A 14,369-nucleotide genomic window follows, 5' to 3' on the forward strand; every position below is an offset into this window, starting at 1 on the left:
AAGGAATATGTAGAGTCTGTCTATGGCCTGCAAAGCCTACAGGGTTTACTTTCTGACCTTTTACAGAAGGTCGGCCCACACCTGCCAGACTTTTAGTGACTAGATGGGAAAACTGAGGCCTGGGGCAGCAGGGCTTGCCTGTGACTGACAGCAAGCAGCCCTGGGAAAGGGAAAAAGGGGGGCTTTTGAAAAGGGCTGGGGTGGAGGTGGGTTATATATACAGGAAAATATGGGCTGCCTCCCAGCAGAGGCCAGGGGGCCCAGCAACCACACTCACGGGCATAGCGCTCCCCAGCGGCTGGAATCAGGCCGTATTTCTTTCCTGCCTCGTAGATGTCCTCGCCCTTCAGGGTCACAGCATCAATTTTCCCAGCCTGAAATGGGACAGGAAAGGGTGACTGGGCAGAGGAGGTGTCAGGATCAGACAGAGGTGCCGGGGACTTTGGCCTCTAGCTCTCTTCCCTGGGGGACCCTATCCTACCCCACCCTTGTGAGATGTGTAGGCAAAAAGGGGTGCCTGGGGGGCCAGAGGCATGAAATCAGCTCTCCCATCCATGGGCGTCTGTGTCAAAATGTTTACTGACGTGTCTGTCGCCAGGCCTTGTTCTGAGTAGAACTTTGACTATCCCTGCCCTCACACTTGGGGTGGGGTCTCCCCAGGGAGTGCCATCCCTCAGAGGCCTGGGACACTGTACTGTGTCCCCAGCACCTGGCCCAGGGCTAGCACACAGCACAAGTGCAATGTGTATTTGTCGAATGTGTATGCGAACGGACGAAAGAGCCAGGCCTCAAAGACAGCAGTCTCATGGCTAAAAAGCTCTGCCTCAGGAGGCAGCAGGGGGGGCCGGGGGCCTCCTTCTTCCACCCTCCTGAAGCTCTCCAGGTCTCCCACACTCCGCCCACTCTTGTGCATTCTAAAGTCTGCACAGGTGACCCCTTGGACCCTAAAAAGGGATTAACTGAAAATCAAGGCATAGTAGTGTCACAAACCCCAAGGAGAGGGGGATGGGGCCGGAGAGAGAGGGGATATCTGCACCCCAAGAAGGTACCCTGCATGTTCAGGCCCAGAAACATGACGGTGGAATAACAGGCAGTGGTGTTGATATTTGAGCCTGGAGGGTGTGTCTCTGGTGGCCCTCTCCCCCCTCACCCAGACTTCCTACCTACTGTGAAGGCAAGGAGGACCCCAGGCCCTAGACCCACAGCCCAGGGCCCGGTCTGGCTGGCACCCCCTTTCCTGGGTCACTGTGGCCGGGAAGCAGAGGCCATCAGAACTACATTGGACACCATCCCTGGGAGCCTTAGAATCAAGTATCTCTGAGCCTTTTGCTGGTGTTCTGAGGAACCTCCAAGTCTGCTCCCCTCCCCACAGGGCACTGGGCAGCCCCTGGGCCCTGTTTGAGTTTAGACAGAGAGAAGGCTCTTCCTGTAGGGAGCTGAAATCTCCCTCCTGCACCTCTCCCTGCTCTGCCGCCCCACACAGGACAACCTGCCCAGCCTTAGGAGATGAACAGCCCTCTCTCTCCGGTCTCCCCTTCCTCCATTCCAGCTCCCCCTTCCTCGGTGCTACCTGTGGTCATGGTGGGGCCAGCCTCCTAAGGGCCCCTGGGGAGGAAGAGGGACTCCCCCACCATGAGCTGGGTGACCTTGGGCAAATTGCTTCCTCAGCCTCTCTCAGAGCCAGTTTCCACACTGGACAGCGACCATATCAACCCCATAGTGTTGTGAGGATTAAGCGAAGAAGTCCATGTGAAATCTCAGCACGGCATGTGGCCCCTGGGACTCGCATGCTTGTGTGACTGATCTATCACAGTTCTGACCTCCGTTTATTCCTGTCCACTCTCCTCTTCTTGGTCTTTAAGTCAATGTGGTTGCCTGGCTGGGGCAGTATGGACACTCCTGAGGGGCTGTGGTCTGGCCTGCACTTGGGGACTGCCCTGATAAGAGCTCCTGACCATAGGCTTTACCTACTTGCTCTTAAAAAAAAAAAGAAGGGAGGAGCCCAGCCACCCAGGGACCTGTGACCACAGTAGCATCCATGACTGTGGGGCCCTCCCAGTCTCCAGGCAGAGAAGGAAAGCAGGACAGAGCTGTGTGGGCCTCCACAGGGCCAGTGTTTTAACTGCAGCACATCAGTGGATGCCAAATCAATGTAATGAACCATAACAGCCTAGGAAAAATGACTAGGATAGAGTACAACAGAAGACATCAGGGTTCTTTGAACTTAGTACTGTTTGTTTCATCTCTCTGTATAGAAAGCCAGGGTCAGTCAGGGCCTCCCTGGGCCAATCTCATGCTGCTTCTGCTCCCAGCCCACCCACTCAGGGAGGAGGGGTTCCTGGGTTCCCTGGGAGGAACTAGCCCCCCTACTCTCCCAGCCCCCATACCCTGTCCCATGGGGTGGGATGGCTGGTCCCTACCAGTCCTTCCTCTTTCCTCCTCCCTTTTCTCTGTGGGGTTGTCACAGGAGACGTTCTCCTCCCCAGCCTGCCCTGTATCCTTCAGTCCAGGTGGCACAGGGGGAGGACCGGTAAGGATTATCCCAGGCGCTGCCACCGCCTGCCCCCCTCGCCTGCTCTGCTCCTCTGGGAGCGGCCCCTACCTGGATCCATTCCATGCAGTGCTGGGGAGAATCGGCCGACACACACTGGATCTCTGGCTTGAGCTTCTGCCGGCTGAAGGCCACAGCCATGTCTCCACACTTTTGGATCTCAGGAGTGGACAGCACACACCAGCGTAGGTAGCGGGGCAGCCCTGTGTGGGTGTGTGTGAGCTTGTGGTCACCACCACGCTCACCTGCTTCCGGGGCTGGCCCTGAGCATGGCCTGTGGGGTGGGTCCATGGGGGCCAGTACCTCGGTAGGAAGAGCTTGGAGTCAGACCTCAGGGAGAGTCTGGCTCTTTCCCTCATCAGCTCTAAGAAGTAAGTTATTTAACCATCTGATCCTGTTTCCTCTTACAGAAAGGGGATAACTGTGAGCCTTTTTCATGGGACTGTGAGGAGGCTCGAGGCAGATCATGGCTGTCATGTGTCTCCCTGGCTGTAGGGGGCAAGAGGCAGGAAGCCCGTTTGTAAACTACTGCAATGGTCCAGCCAACAGACAATGCCTGAACTGGGGCCTGGGCTGTGGGGTGCGGAGGAGGAAGAGAGGTGTTGTGGAGAGAGAATGATGGGACTTGATGACTTCTATGTGGAAGGGCAAGGAGACCCTTCCCAAGACAGACCCCAATGGCCTGGGCCCCACCTCTTGGAGCAGATGGGGCATCCAGGATACAGCAGGCCATGCAACTCTGGAGAAGTTTCTGCCCAAACCCGCAGAGGCAGGGAGGTGGAAGCAATGGGTTCTCATGGAGGCCAAGAGGCACAGCTCCTGGGGTGAGGGTCCTCTTCCAACTACCTCTCCAGAAAGCACTGCCATGCCTGTGCACAGGCTGGGCTGGAGCCAGTGGGGCAAGAGACCAGCGGACTTACGGTTGGGGTCACAGAGGAGACCCTTCATGGCTTGCAAGTACTCGCGGCCCAGCCAGGCCTCGTAGCTCTGTGTGGCGATGGGCACCAGCTCGGAGGTGGCATCTTTGAAGAGCAGGTCCTTCTGGCCATAGGCCTGAGAGCTGAACATCTGGAATCTGCTGCCCTCGTGGCTGAATAGACGCTGTGTGTCAAGGAACGGGAGTGAGGGCTGGTGAGGTGCTGCCAACAGGAATCCCTCCCAGATCTGCTACCAGCTCCTTCTTCCCATGACCTCTGGCCAGGCACCCTCTGTGAGGACCAGATGAAGCACCACCTCCCTCCTTCCTCTGTGATCCTTCAGTGCACTCCACCTTGTCACACTCTGCTGACTGAACACGGGACTCGCGACCCAGGTGTGGATGGGACTGAGGACAAGTGATGGGGCAAAATTAGCTAAAGCTGGGGCCCCACAGTCAGAAATGTGTTTTTGTGTGCTCGCTTCGGCAGCACATATACTAAAATTGGAACGATACAGAGAAGATTAGCATGGCCCCTGTGCAAGGATGACACGCAAATTCGTGAAGCGTTCCATATTTTTTAGGAGGATTAGGAGGAACTTGACGGAGGAACAAGGGGGAGAAGAAGGGCGGAAATGGTGGGGGAAAGGGAGAGAGGCAAACCATGAGAGACTCTTGAATGCTGACAAAAACTGAGGACTGATGGATGTGGGGGGGAGGGGGGATGGGCATGGAGGAGGACACTTGTGGGGATGAGCACTGAGTGTTATGTGGAAACTAATTTGACAATAAACTATTTGTAAAAAAAAAAAAAAAAGAAATGTGTTTTTGTGAACAGTGGTCTCAGCAAAACATTATTCAGCCCATTTAATCAATGGGGTACTTCGACATTTGTTGGCTTATCATTTTATTTGCTCATATATTCTGGTTTGGGTCTCAAGGGCCACAAACGTGAGCCCAGCCCTCCTCGCTTCCTGAGTCCTGGGTCTCCTCTCTCTGGTCGGCCCTCCTGGCTGCCAGCTCACACAGTCGGTCCCTCCTTCACATGGAGGTTGGACACTACAGAGATTCCCTCACCCGGGCAGGGGTGAGGGATCTCTGAGTCTTGCCTCTCTTGGTCTGGCTGGCCCAGCCCCATGATGGCTCTTGCCAGAGCGAGCTCCTACCCTGGTAGGAGGCCAGAAAATTCAATACCATCTGGGAAGCTGTGTAGGGGCAGGGTAGGGGGTGTGCCCTGAACTCACCTGGCCTTCATTGAGCATCTGGAACACAAGGCCTCCGTCTGTGTCGGGCCGGACCATCACCGCATGAGCAGGCACCCGGGCCAGGTGGCATCGCCTCCACTCGGTGACATCAGCCCGGCTGCCATCCAGGCAAAGCAGCTGGAAGTCTTGCGACAGTAGCGCCTGGCCCCAGGAGGGAAGAGTTTTCCCTGGGAAGATGGGAAGCCTGTGGTGAGCCAACTTCTGTCCTGGGAGGGGTTTGGGAAGGGCCTCAGGAAGCCTAGGAGACGGAGCTGGGGAGAGGCCAGGGTGTCCAGAGCCGCAGATTCATGGTGAACGGAAACTCTTCCAGGAGGTGAGACCCAGAGCTCAGAATGAAGGGGAGCTTGGTGGCCACACTCCACAAGACCAGCTGTCTTACATTTTCTACAGACCCTCCCTGGTTTCTATTAAAAACATGGATTTGAGGTCTCTGACAGGAATGCAGCACATATAAACAGGACGAGTCACTAATGATAAAAACAGTAAGAGACAAAGGGAGGCTCGGAGGGGGAGAGAGAAATGAAGCAGGAGTTCACTGCTGCCCTTGGGCATGAAACTTGACTGAGTAGAGAGCCCAGGAGAAGGCCATGGTGGTGGGAACACAGCCTGACAGAATCTACCCAGAACTGTGGCCCAGAGAGAAAAGGGTGACTCTCCAAAGCTTTGCCCATATATTCATCCAACATTCACCTATTAATATTTCGTGATGTTTCCTCCAAGTCTTTTGTTCTATTTTCTAACCATTTCTAACATGGCTATGGACATACTTGATAGGCATTTTTGCATCCTACTTTTTTTTTCCACTTGTCATTTTAAAGTATTTTCTCACAGTATTGGAAAAATTTCCATAAACCTCATTTATGATAGAAAACCAGATTTATTTGAAAGAGTGAATATCAACACCAGACTAGGAATATTAAGAAAAATAATTTTAAGATCATAACTCAACAGATGGCCTTACATAACAATACATTTATGACTTTTCCATTTTAAAATGAGGAGGATAAGCCTCGATAGGAAATAGAAGGGGAAAAAAAATAATTGTGGGATTATGAAAACTCTGTTCCCTCCAAAGCTATTTCAAAACCAAACCCTAAAACCGAGAGTAATAGTTTGGAAAACTCCATAAAGGTCATTTTTAATGACTGCATGATCATTTTTAGCACTCTCAACAATTACTCCGTGCCATTCTCGCCTCCCTCCCCAGCTCGTCTCTATTTTTACTCTGCTGCAAAGCCTTCCTATAGAGCTCTGGGGGCATATCTTGCCTTCTGGTGAGACAAACGCACCACTTCGGTATTTTGATCTGTCACTCCTATGTTTCATTGGCTAGGGACCATTCGAGCCATCTTTCCTACTTCAGACATTTATGTCGATTCCCCTTTTTGTTCTTACCAATCATTTGCATGAAGATAGTCTTCAAAAAATTATTTAGACTTCCTTAGATTACCATCACAATACTAAAAGACCCGATGTTAACCCAATACATCCCTAGTCTTTCTCCTCCTTCCAAATTTTCCGGTGCTTGATCTTGAGGCCCCAGTCCCCAGCTGCCCATTTTCATAAGATCACCTCGCTCTGGAGATAATCCTATGGGCTTCCTCCTTTTTCAAATCATTTTTTTTCCTCTTTCTCAAAGCTGGATCTTATTGTTTGCCTTCTTGAATGTCAGACCACATGATGGACCTTATGCTTTTAAAGGTAAAGGTTATGATAAAAAAATTATCATAAAAAAAGACAGTGATCAGACATTATTGAACAGGCAAAACTCTAGAGACAGAAATGGTTGGTGGATGCCAGCAGGGGGCATCAAGGAACTTTTGGGGTGAAAGGTCTGTCATAATCACTCTCTTGATTGTGTTGTGGTTACACAACTGTGTTTTTGGCAAAGTTCACCGAACTGTACTTCAAAAAGAGAGTGTCTTGCTGCATGTGAATTATACCTCAAATTAAAGACATAAACAATCCTGACAGAAATCTAAATTAAAGGGCATTCTAGAAAATAACTGGACTGACTCTTCAAACATGTCACTACCACAAAAAGATTGAGAAATTACTTGAAGTTAAGGGAAACTAAAGAGCTCTAACAACTAAATACCACGTGTGCTCACACATTAGGTCCCTGGCCTGAAAAAAAAAGGCTACAAAGGACAGAATTGGGAAAACTAGTGAACCTGGAATATGGGCTGTAGATTAGATAATAGTATTGTGTCGATGTTCTATTTCCCAAATTTGATGACTGTTACTGGGGTTAGGTCCACATCTCCTTGTTTTTAGGAGAGATACACTGAAGTATTAAAGGGTCTGATGCAGGCAAATGTACTCTCATATGGCTCAGAAAGAACACACACGAGTATAGAAAGAATAATGAATCCAATGTGGCAAAATGGTAAAAGCTGGAATCTGGGTAAAACTAAGTGGAAGTTCTCTGACTTATTTTTGGAACTTTTCTAAAGCTCAATGATTGCAAAAAAATTTTTTTTAACGACAATGATATAATGGATAGACACATAACACTAACCCAATTTAATATGACCTTGTTCAGGGACAAGGGATGGCTTCTTAAGACAACGGGAGAAGGGATGGTAGAGGAGAGCTAACACAGAGATTTGCAAATGTTCTGCATCATCAGAACTCGAGATGAAAGTGCGAGCCAATGACAGATGCAAATCAGAGCAGGGCAGCCCCTTGCCCCACAGAGCAGTTTGAACTATACTCACGAGATCCAGCTCTTCCTTTTAGGGAGAGTTACAGAGCCTGAGACCTGCTCTTGGAAGCCAGACCCCCTACTCACCATCGGTGTTCGCCAGCACCGTGCTGTGCTTCACAAAGGCCACGTCCCCCGTCCCTTCTGCCAGGCACCTGCGGAGGAGAGACCAGTGAGCCTAGGTGGAGCTCATCTGCCTTCTGGAGGTCTGTTCTGGACCAGAGGGCATGGATTTCACGGTCAGATGGTCCCAGGATCTAGCTCCCTGGTTTGTTAGCTGTGTGGCTCTGCCAAGTTGTGGAGCCCTCCTAGCCTCTATCATCTATCAAGTGGGGATAAGAAAGTAGCTCTTATAGGGAGAGATCCTATGTAATCAGTATAGATCCTGTACAGCCCAGCTTGGGGCCTGAGTGGAGCAGGTACTCACAGGGCAGGTGCTATTACCAGCTCCGATGCTCAGGGCGTTTTGAAGCCTGGAGGCAGGGGATTAGATAAAGTCTTCTCATGCCACACCAAAAACCCCTGAGTAGAAGGGACCAGGATTTTTATGCATTCTTTATACATCACTGCCCACTGAGGGAGGCAGGCCAGGCCCTACTGGGCAAAGGGCTGCCTGCATCCCCACAGCCAGCAGAGAAGTATGGCCTGGGCTGGGGGAGAGTGGTGCAGGCCAAAGGCTCTGGCTTGGAGGACTGGGGATTGATTTTCTCTCTGGGCCCCAAACTGCACTTCCCCCGATCCCACTGTGGGGTGTGGGGGCACCTGCAGGCTCCCTGCACCCAGGTGGAAACACTGAGGCCAAGGCGGTTAGAGGGGCTCAGGGGGCTTCCATTCTAGGCCCCACCAAGTGTGTCTTCCCAGCGGTGGACACATGAGGCTAAACACAAGCTGCTGGAGACTGTCTTTGGGCCCCATGGAGAGCCATCCAAAGTGCCAGCCCTAATCAAGTGCGGAGCTGAGGCCAGCTGACTGTCAAGACTTCTGGGGTTCCCGCCACACTTTCCCACTCCCATCACCCTCCCTGCTGGTCTGGGACACCAGAATGGGAACATGAAAGTGGCAAAAGGTTTTTTTTTTTTTTTAGAGAGAGACAGCGTGAGCAGGGGAGGGTCAGAGAGAGAGAGGGAGTCACAGACTGAAACAGGCTCCAGGCTCTGAGCTGGCAGTCAGCACAGAGCCCGACGCGGGGCTCGAACCCACGAACCGCGAGATCATAACCTAAACGAAAGCCGGACGCTTAACCGACTAAGCCACCCAGGCGCCCCGCAAAAGGTTGTTTTTGCCATTTGCCACCCTCTAAGCCCTCATTTCTCTAAACACACCAAACATGTTGATTTTGAGAGCAAATCCAGTCTGGCATATTTCAGTTTGATGTTTTTAAACTAACCAGGCACAGGAATCATATAAAGGGTGCTTTGAGGAGATGCAGCCAACACTCCCCGCCCCCCTTGGGCCTTCTCAGTGCCCAGCTGTTTTCCACCCGCTCTGTGGCCTCCAGGCCTCACCCCTGACTCAGCGCCCCCCACCCCTGCCCTCTCACCGGAAGGCTCCGCTGTAGTCATAGTATCTCTCCAGAGAGCTCTTGGCACACACCCCCTCCCCAGCGGTGTTGCCCCTGCACAGGCGACAGAGGGACTCCGAGTAGCTGGTCTCTCCTGCCCCGGGGACACAGCTGCCCCCAAAATAGTCGCTGACAGCTGTGGGAAGGAGGCAGAGGGTGGTCAGTCAGCCACATGAGATCAGATGCCTGCCAGTGCCCCCGTGAGGGCTCACCTGCCTCAGGCTGCAGTTAGGCTGGGCCAGGCTCCCCAGAGATTCGCTAGACCCTCCAAGCTTCTGTCTGAACAAAACTGGGGAGCTGGGCCAGGTCAGTGACTCCCAAACCGGGGCCACAAAAGCAGCAAGGGCTGTTGGGAGTGACTGTTGCTATTTTAAAAATGGCTCCGGGGGATAAAACATTCAGCTCTACTTGCCTGCAAAGGACAACTATCAAATAAACAGTCTTCACTGTGGGTTTTACTTCGAGTCAGTTGTGTGTCATCAACGAAGGTGGGGAAAGAAAGAAGTTATCACATAATGACTACAATTAATTTCATAGACCACACTTTTGAAAACACAGGGAGGGGCAGAGGAATGGTGAAGTGGTCGGGATCTGCATGGTTTGGGGGCTGCTGCCAGCACTGAGGCCCAGTGTCCACCCTTTCGACAAATATTTATCCTGTGCTAAGGTCACCTCAGTGCCACGTGGAGGGAGCAGGAGGCTGGCTCTTCACCCAACTAGACCGCGCTCTCCCAGGGTGGGCTCCCTTCCCTGGTCTGCTTGTTGCCTCCTCCCAGAGGAGTAGAAATTTAATAAATGTGCCAACTGATTGATGCACCACCCTTATCTGGCCACCATCTGAGGGGACGTGGCTCCCAAGCTCTTGCACGTTGTGTTAGTTTATACAGCGGTTGGGTTGTACGGGAGTCAGTGAACGCTTGTGTACATGTGCGTGTGTATAGGGATGGGCTTGTGCATGCGTGAGTGTGGCCTGTGCACGTGTGCATGTGTGCGCGTGCATGCGTATAGGTTTGCGTGTCCATGTGTGCATGTCCAGGCAGGCGCATGCCTGTGTGTGCGCATACAACAGCAAGGTGCTCCCGAGAGGTACGGGGGTTGAGCTCATGATAGCAACAGCTCTGTACAGGGAGGATATGCCCTGTGCTGGACACTGTGCAGAGACGTGGGAAGGATCTTAGCTCTTCCAACATCACAGCCTTGTGGTGCTAACGTCCCTGTGTTCCAGAGGAGGAAACTGAAGTTCAGCGAGGTAGAGTAATAGACTTCAGGGCAGACCAGGCTGAGCCAGGGTTTAAATGAACATCTATCTGACAGCAAAGTCTGGGCTTTAAGAGAGCATTATGCTCTGGGACACCTGGGTGGCTCAGGTGGCCATGAAGTAGGTGTCTGGGAGGCCCTGGAGGAGGTGTGATGGTGCTGCTCCTTAGTTAAAGGAAGCTGAGCACAAAGGTGAGCCTGGGGGTGGTCACCCGTCAGGGGAAGGCAGCGCAGCGGCCAGCGGGGAGACCCAGCCCTCTTGCAGGACAAGCCTTGCCTGACCCCAAGGCCTCACCTTTGAGCAGGTCGCAGCCCATCACGGAGAGGCGGCCGCTCTCCACCAGGTAGCCCACGGGCACGTTCCAGCCCACCGTCCTGTTGATGCCCGTGTGACAGGACTTGACTCCTTTCAGAGTGTTGATGGTAACATGGGAGCTCCTCTTGACCACAGCTACGGCATAATAGGAGGTACCGACCTCTAGAGGGAGAGATAGGAGAGGAGTGAGGGTGGCAGAGGAGAAGTCACCAGAGAGGCTAGAACCCTGCCTGGGAAGGCTGTGGGAGATGGGTGTGTGTGTGTGTGTGTGTGTGTGTGTGTGCGCGCGCGCGCACGCGCACACACCATGTACTCTGAGTTAGAGGCACGTCTGGTGTGAGGTGCATGGACTGGGGTAAAGGCACTCACATCTCCAAGTCTGCACCATGTGTCAAGTGCACACAGGCTGACCCATTTCGCCTGTGTGACAGGACAGGGGTCGCTCTCCCCATTTTACAGTCAAGGAAGGAAGGTTGTTCAAGGTCACAGCAAGGGGCAGAACTGGGATCTGATCTTGGTCTGCTGGGCTCTGCAGGTCCTGGGCAATAGCTTTGGCTGGCATGCTCTGGTGCTGGGCATTATGAAGACTCCTTCACCAGGCAGTTGTGCCCAACACCACAGCAGACAAGGGGCAGCCCCTCGGTAAGGGCTTGTGGGTTCAAGTCACAGGTGTGCTGGGCTCCCCACAAGGAAGGATAGACTTAAACTGGCCTTCAATGTCTGTGGCACCCCCACTCTGAGGAGGGTGTCAAGAGAGACTTAGGGGATTCTCTGTGGGTTGGCTTGGCCTGGACACCAGGACTGTTCTGGGGACAGGGCTACTGACCAGCTCGAGGGCAATGAGGGTTGGGCCAAACCCAACAAGGACACACAACAGAGTGATATCCTCTCTCCTTTGGCCCGCCCCTCTGACCTTGATCATATACTTCGCCCACCACGGGCTTCAGGCCATGTTCCTTCCCTGCTTCGTAAATGGCTCCTCCATCCAAGGTGATGGCATCAGCCTCCTGGGCCTGCGGGGAATATGTGGGTCAACCCAGCCCAGCCACCCCGGTCCACATGGCGAGGAGCTCACAGACGCCCACTAATCTGTCTAGGGCCCCTTGAAAAGCCATGGAGGTCCATACTGGTCCTCTTTGTCTGGTTCAGGATCCCTGTCCCGGGTCAGCCTTGCAGTCACCAGGGCCTAGGGGGGCTCATGCTTTACCAGGTCCTAGGTGACAGCTGTCCTAGGCCAAGAATTTGCCTTGTTTTTCTAATTATGTTATTTAAAACTTACTAATTTTCCAGGGCTTCTAATGGCTTTACATAGTAAAAAAAACAAAACAAAACAAAACATCAGGGGCGCCTGGGTAGGACAGTCGGTCAAGTGTTCGACTCTGATCTCAGTTTGGGTCATAATCTTAATGTTTGTGGGTTTAAGCCCTGCATCGGGCTCTGCACTGATGGTGTGGAGCCTGCTTGGGATTCTGTCTCTCCTTCTCTCTGCCCCTCCCCTGCTTGTGCATTTGCTCTCCCTCTCTCTCTTTTTAAAACATTTATTCATTTTTGAGAAACAGAGCACGAGTGGGGGTGGGGCAGAGAGAGAGGGAGACACAGAATCCAAAGCAGGCTCCAAGCTCTGAGCTGTCAGCACAGAGCCTGATGTGGGGCTCGAATCCACTGACCATGAGGTCATGACCTGAGCTAAAGTCGGATGCTCAACTGACTGAGCCACCCAGGTGCATCCCCCCAAATAAATAAATAAACATTAAAATTTTTTTAAAATTTAAAAAAAATCAGATAGTACAAAATGGTGTGTAGTGAAAAGTGAGTCTCCCTCATTTTCCTGCTTCTCAGACCTCCACCTCCACTGTTAATCTGTTTCTCAGATTTTCTAAGATGCAGACTGAATCCCATAAAGTCCCACTTCATTTTTTCCCTTTTTATTTTAAAACACAAATGGCAGTATACCTATCGATGTCATAGGCTCCTTGATAAAATAACTTACAGTTCAGTATAATTGTTTTCCTCACCGTGGAGCCTGACCGAAGCCCCAGGCCCAGGTGGTATGATATGACTGGATTAGCTTTGGGGAGAAATCAAGGGCTGAGCTGAAATGAAAACTCAGATCCCCTGTGCCCGCCCAGAAGGCTTTCCCCCATACACTGTCCTTCCACTACAGTCCTGCCTCCGAGCGCACACAGTGCCAGCTGAGCAGGTCTGCCCCTCAGCACTTCTTTCCCACCCCATTCACGCCCCAGGACCGCTGGCCTCCATTCCTCCTTCCTGGGAAACTGCACAAGCCTCATTCCGGAAAACTTCATGACGGTGTAACTACCGTGGGCCACTGAGGGGGCTGCTGTGTGGATGCCCCTTGGTGGGGGTGGGTAGTGTCCCTACTCTATCAGGGGCCTCGTGGAAGGAAAACTCTGCCTCTTAGATACCTTTCCCTACTGGCGCCCATCGAGCAGGAGCCCTCCCTGGGGCCTCCCAGTGCCTGGCCTGGGCCTTGGCAGGAAACAAGCCAGACCTTGTTGCCTAGGAAACTCAGGAGATCCCATGCCCGGCCCTGGCAGGGAGGAAATGGCACTTTTCTCTGTGAATGAAGCTGTTGTGCACTCCCTCATGAGTCAGAGCCCTCCCGTCTGGCAGAGTGAGGGGAGAGGACTCACCGTGATGAGCTGGATGCAGTGGTCAGCTGAAGTGCCCTGGACACACAGGAGGGATGGCTGGATGTCGGCTTCCTGGAAGGCTTTGCTCATGTCGCTGCATTTCTGCTGCTCTGGCTCCGAGGTGGTGCACCACTGCACCTCCATCCGGCTGAGCGCTGGCAACAGGGGACAGTGAGGCCTGGCTCCCCTTGCCTCCCGAGCCCATGGCCTCCACCAGCCACGCAACAGCCCTGCCCTCCCACTGGGAGGAACCCAGGCAAAAAGTGTCACAGGCTGCAGAGGGGCTGGGCTCACTGGCAAAGCCCCTGCACTTGGGGCAGCTCAGAGTCTGGCACTTTACGGAGGCCAGGGAATGTCTCCGAGGGTAGCGCTTGGCCACCCCCAAACCTGCTCAGCCTAGTGGGTGGAAAGAGCACTGGCTGGGGAGTCATGGCTGGCTCTGTGCCCAGGCAAGCTCCTGTCTAGTCTTTGGGCCTCTGTGTCCTCCACCAAGAGAGTGATGGACTAGGTTCTCTCACTCGGGATCCCTGAGTCCTCCCCGGGAACCGAGCACCGAGACTGGGAAGTGGTTGTGGCTCCTTGAGGAGACTTGCAGCCTCTTAGAGCATCTGTGATTATGTCCATCGCGAACCCTCCCTCAGGGTCACAGTGCCAGGCCTCTGCCAAGGGGAAGCCGAGGGACCAGCAGGTTGAGTTCAAGTTTCCACTCCTAGGGAAGGAGCTAGTGACCTCCGCAACTTATTTTGACCTCTCTGAGCTTGCTTGGTCACCTGAGAGAGCACAAGAGAAAAGCCAGCTTCTCCCCAGTAAGTGAACCTAGGTAGAGAGCCGAGGCACACAGCTCCTCAGTGGACTTTTGCTTAGACCCCTCCTCCTGGGTCCCGAGGTCTGATCAGGTCAGAGTTCTAGAGAGCTCCCAGCCTGGGGGCCCAGCAGAGGTGGGGGCCCCATGTCCTTGCAGTCCATGCCTTTGCAGACAGAAGTTCCTTCACCACTCACCCTGTCCAGCTTTGATCCGGTTCCCCATCCCCAGGAACCCGGTCATCCTCTCGTGGCAGCCTGTCCTTCCCAACCCCGCTCCCAAGGGTCAAGACCGCGGGGTCGTCCACAGCCTCCCTTCTGCAACCCAGCTCACTGCGGGA

The 14,369-nt window shown here is 53.1% G+C and overlaps 1 protein-coding gene and 1 non-coding gene across 2 annotated transcripts in view; one reads left to right on the plus strand and one right to left on the minus strand.

Moving 5' to 3' along the window:
- The window catches only part of MELTF (melanotransferrin), a 24,938-nt gene that overhangs the window by 9,761 nt on the left and 808 nt on the right, over positions 1-14,369 (minus strand). The window contains exons 2-10 of the mRNA XM_077767750.1: positions 13,228-13,382; positions 11,487-11,586; positions 10,553-10,735; positions 8,980-9,136; positions 7,527-7,594; positions 4,712-4,899; positions 3,472-3,652; positions 2,603-2,754; positions 278-374 (exon numbers count right to left, since the gene is read on the minus strand). Of these exons, the coding sequence (XP_077623876.1) occupies positions 278-374; positions 2,603-2,754; positions 3,472-3,652; positions 4,712-4,899; positions 7,527-7,594; positions 8,980-9,136; positions 10,553-10,735; positions 11,487-11,586; positions 13,228-13,382 (1,281 nt within the window). The remainder of the gene's footprint in view (positions 1-277; positions 375-2,602; positions 2,755-3,471; positions 3,653-4,711; positions 4,900-7,526; positions 7,595-8,979; positions 9,137-10,552; positions 10,736-11,486; positions 11,587-13,227; positions 13,383-14,369) is intronic.
- On the plus strand, positions 3,942-4,048 carry LOC144234420 (U6 spliceosomal RNA). Its single transcript, XR_013335941.1, has one exon. It is a non-coding gene; the product is annotated as a U6 spliceosomal RNA (small nuclear RNA).

Source organism: Crocuta crocuta, unplaced genomic scaffold, assembly GCF_008692635.1.
Source record: "Crocuta crocuta isolate KB4526 unplaced genomic scaffold, BGI_CrCroc_1.0 scaffold45, whole genome shotgun sequence".
Classification (NCBI taxonomy): Eukaryota; Metazoa; Chordata; class Mammalia; order Carnivora; family Hyaenidae; genus Crocuta; species Crocuta crocuta.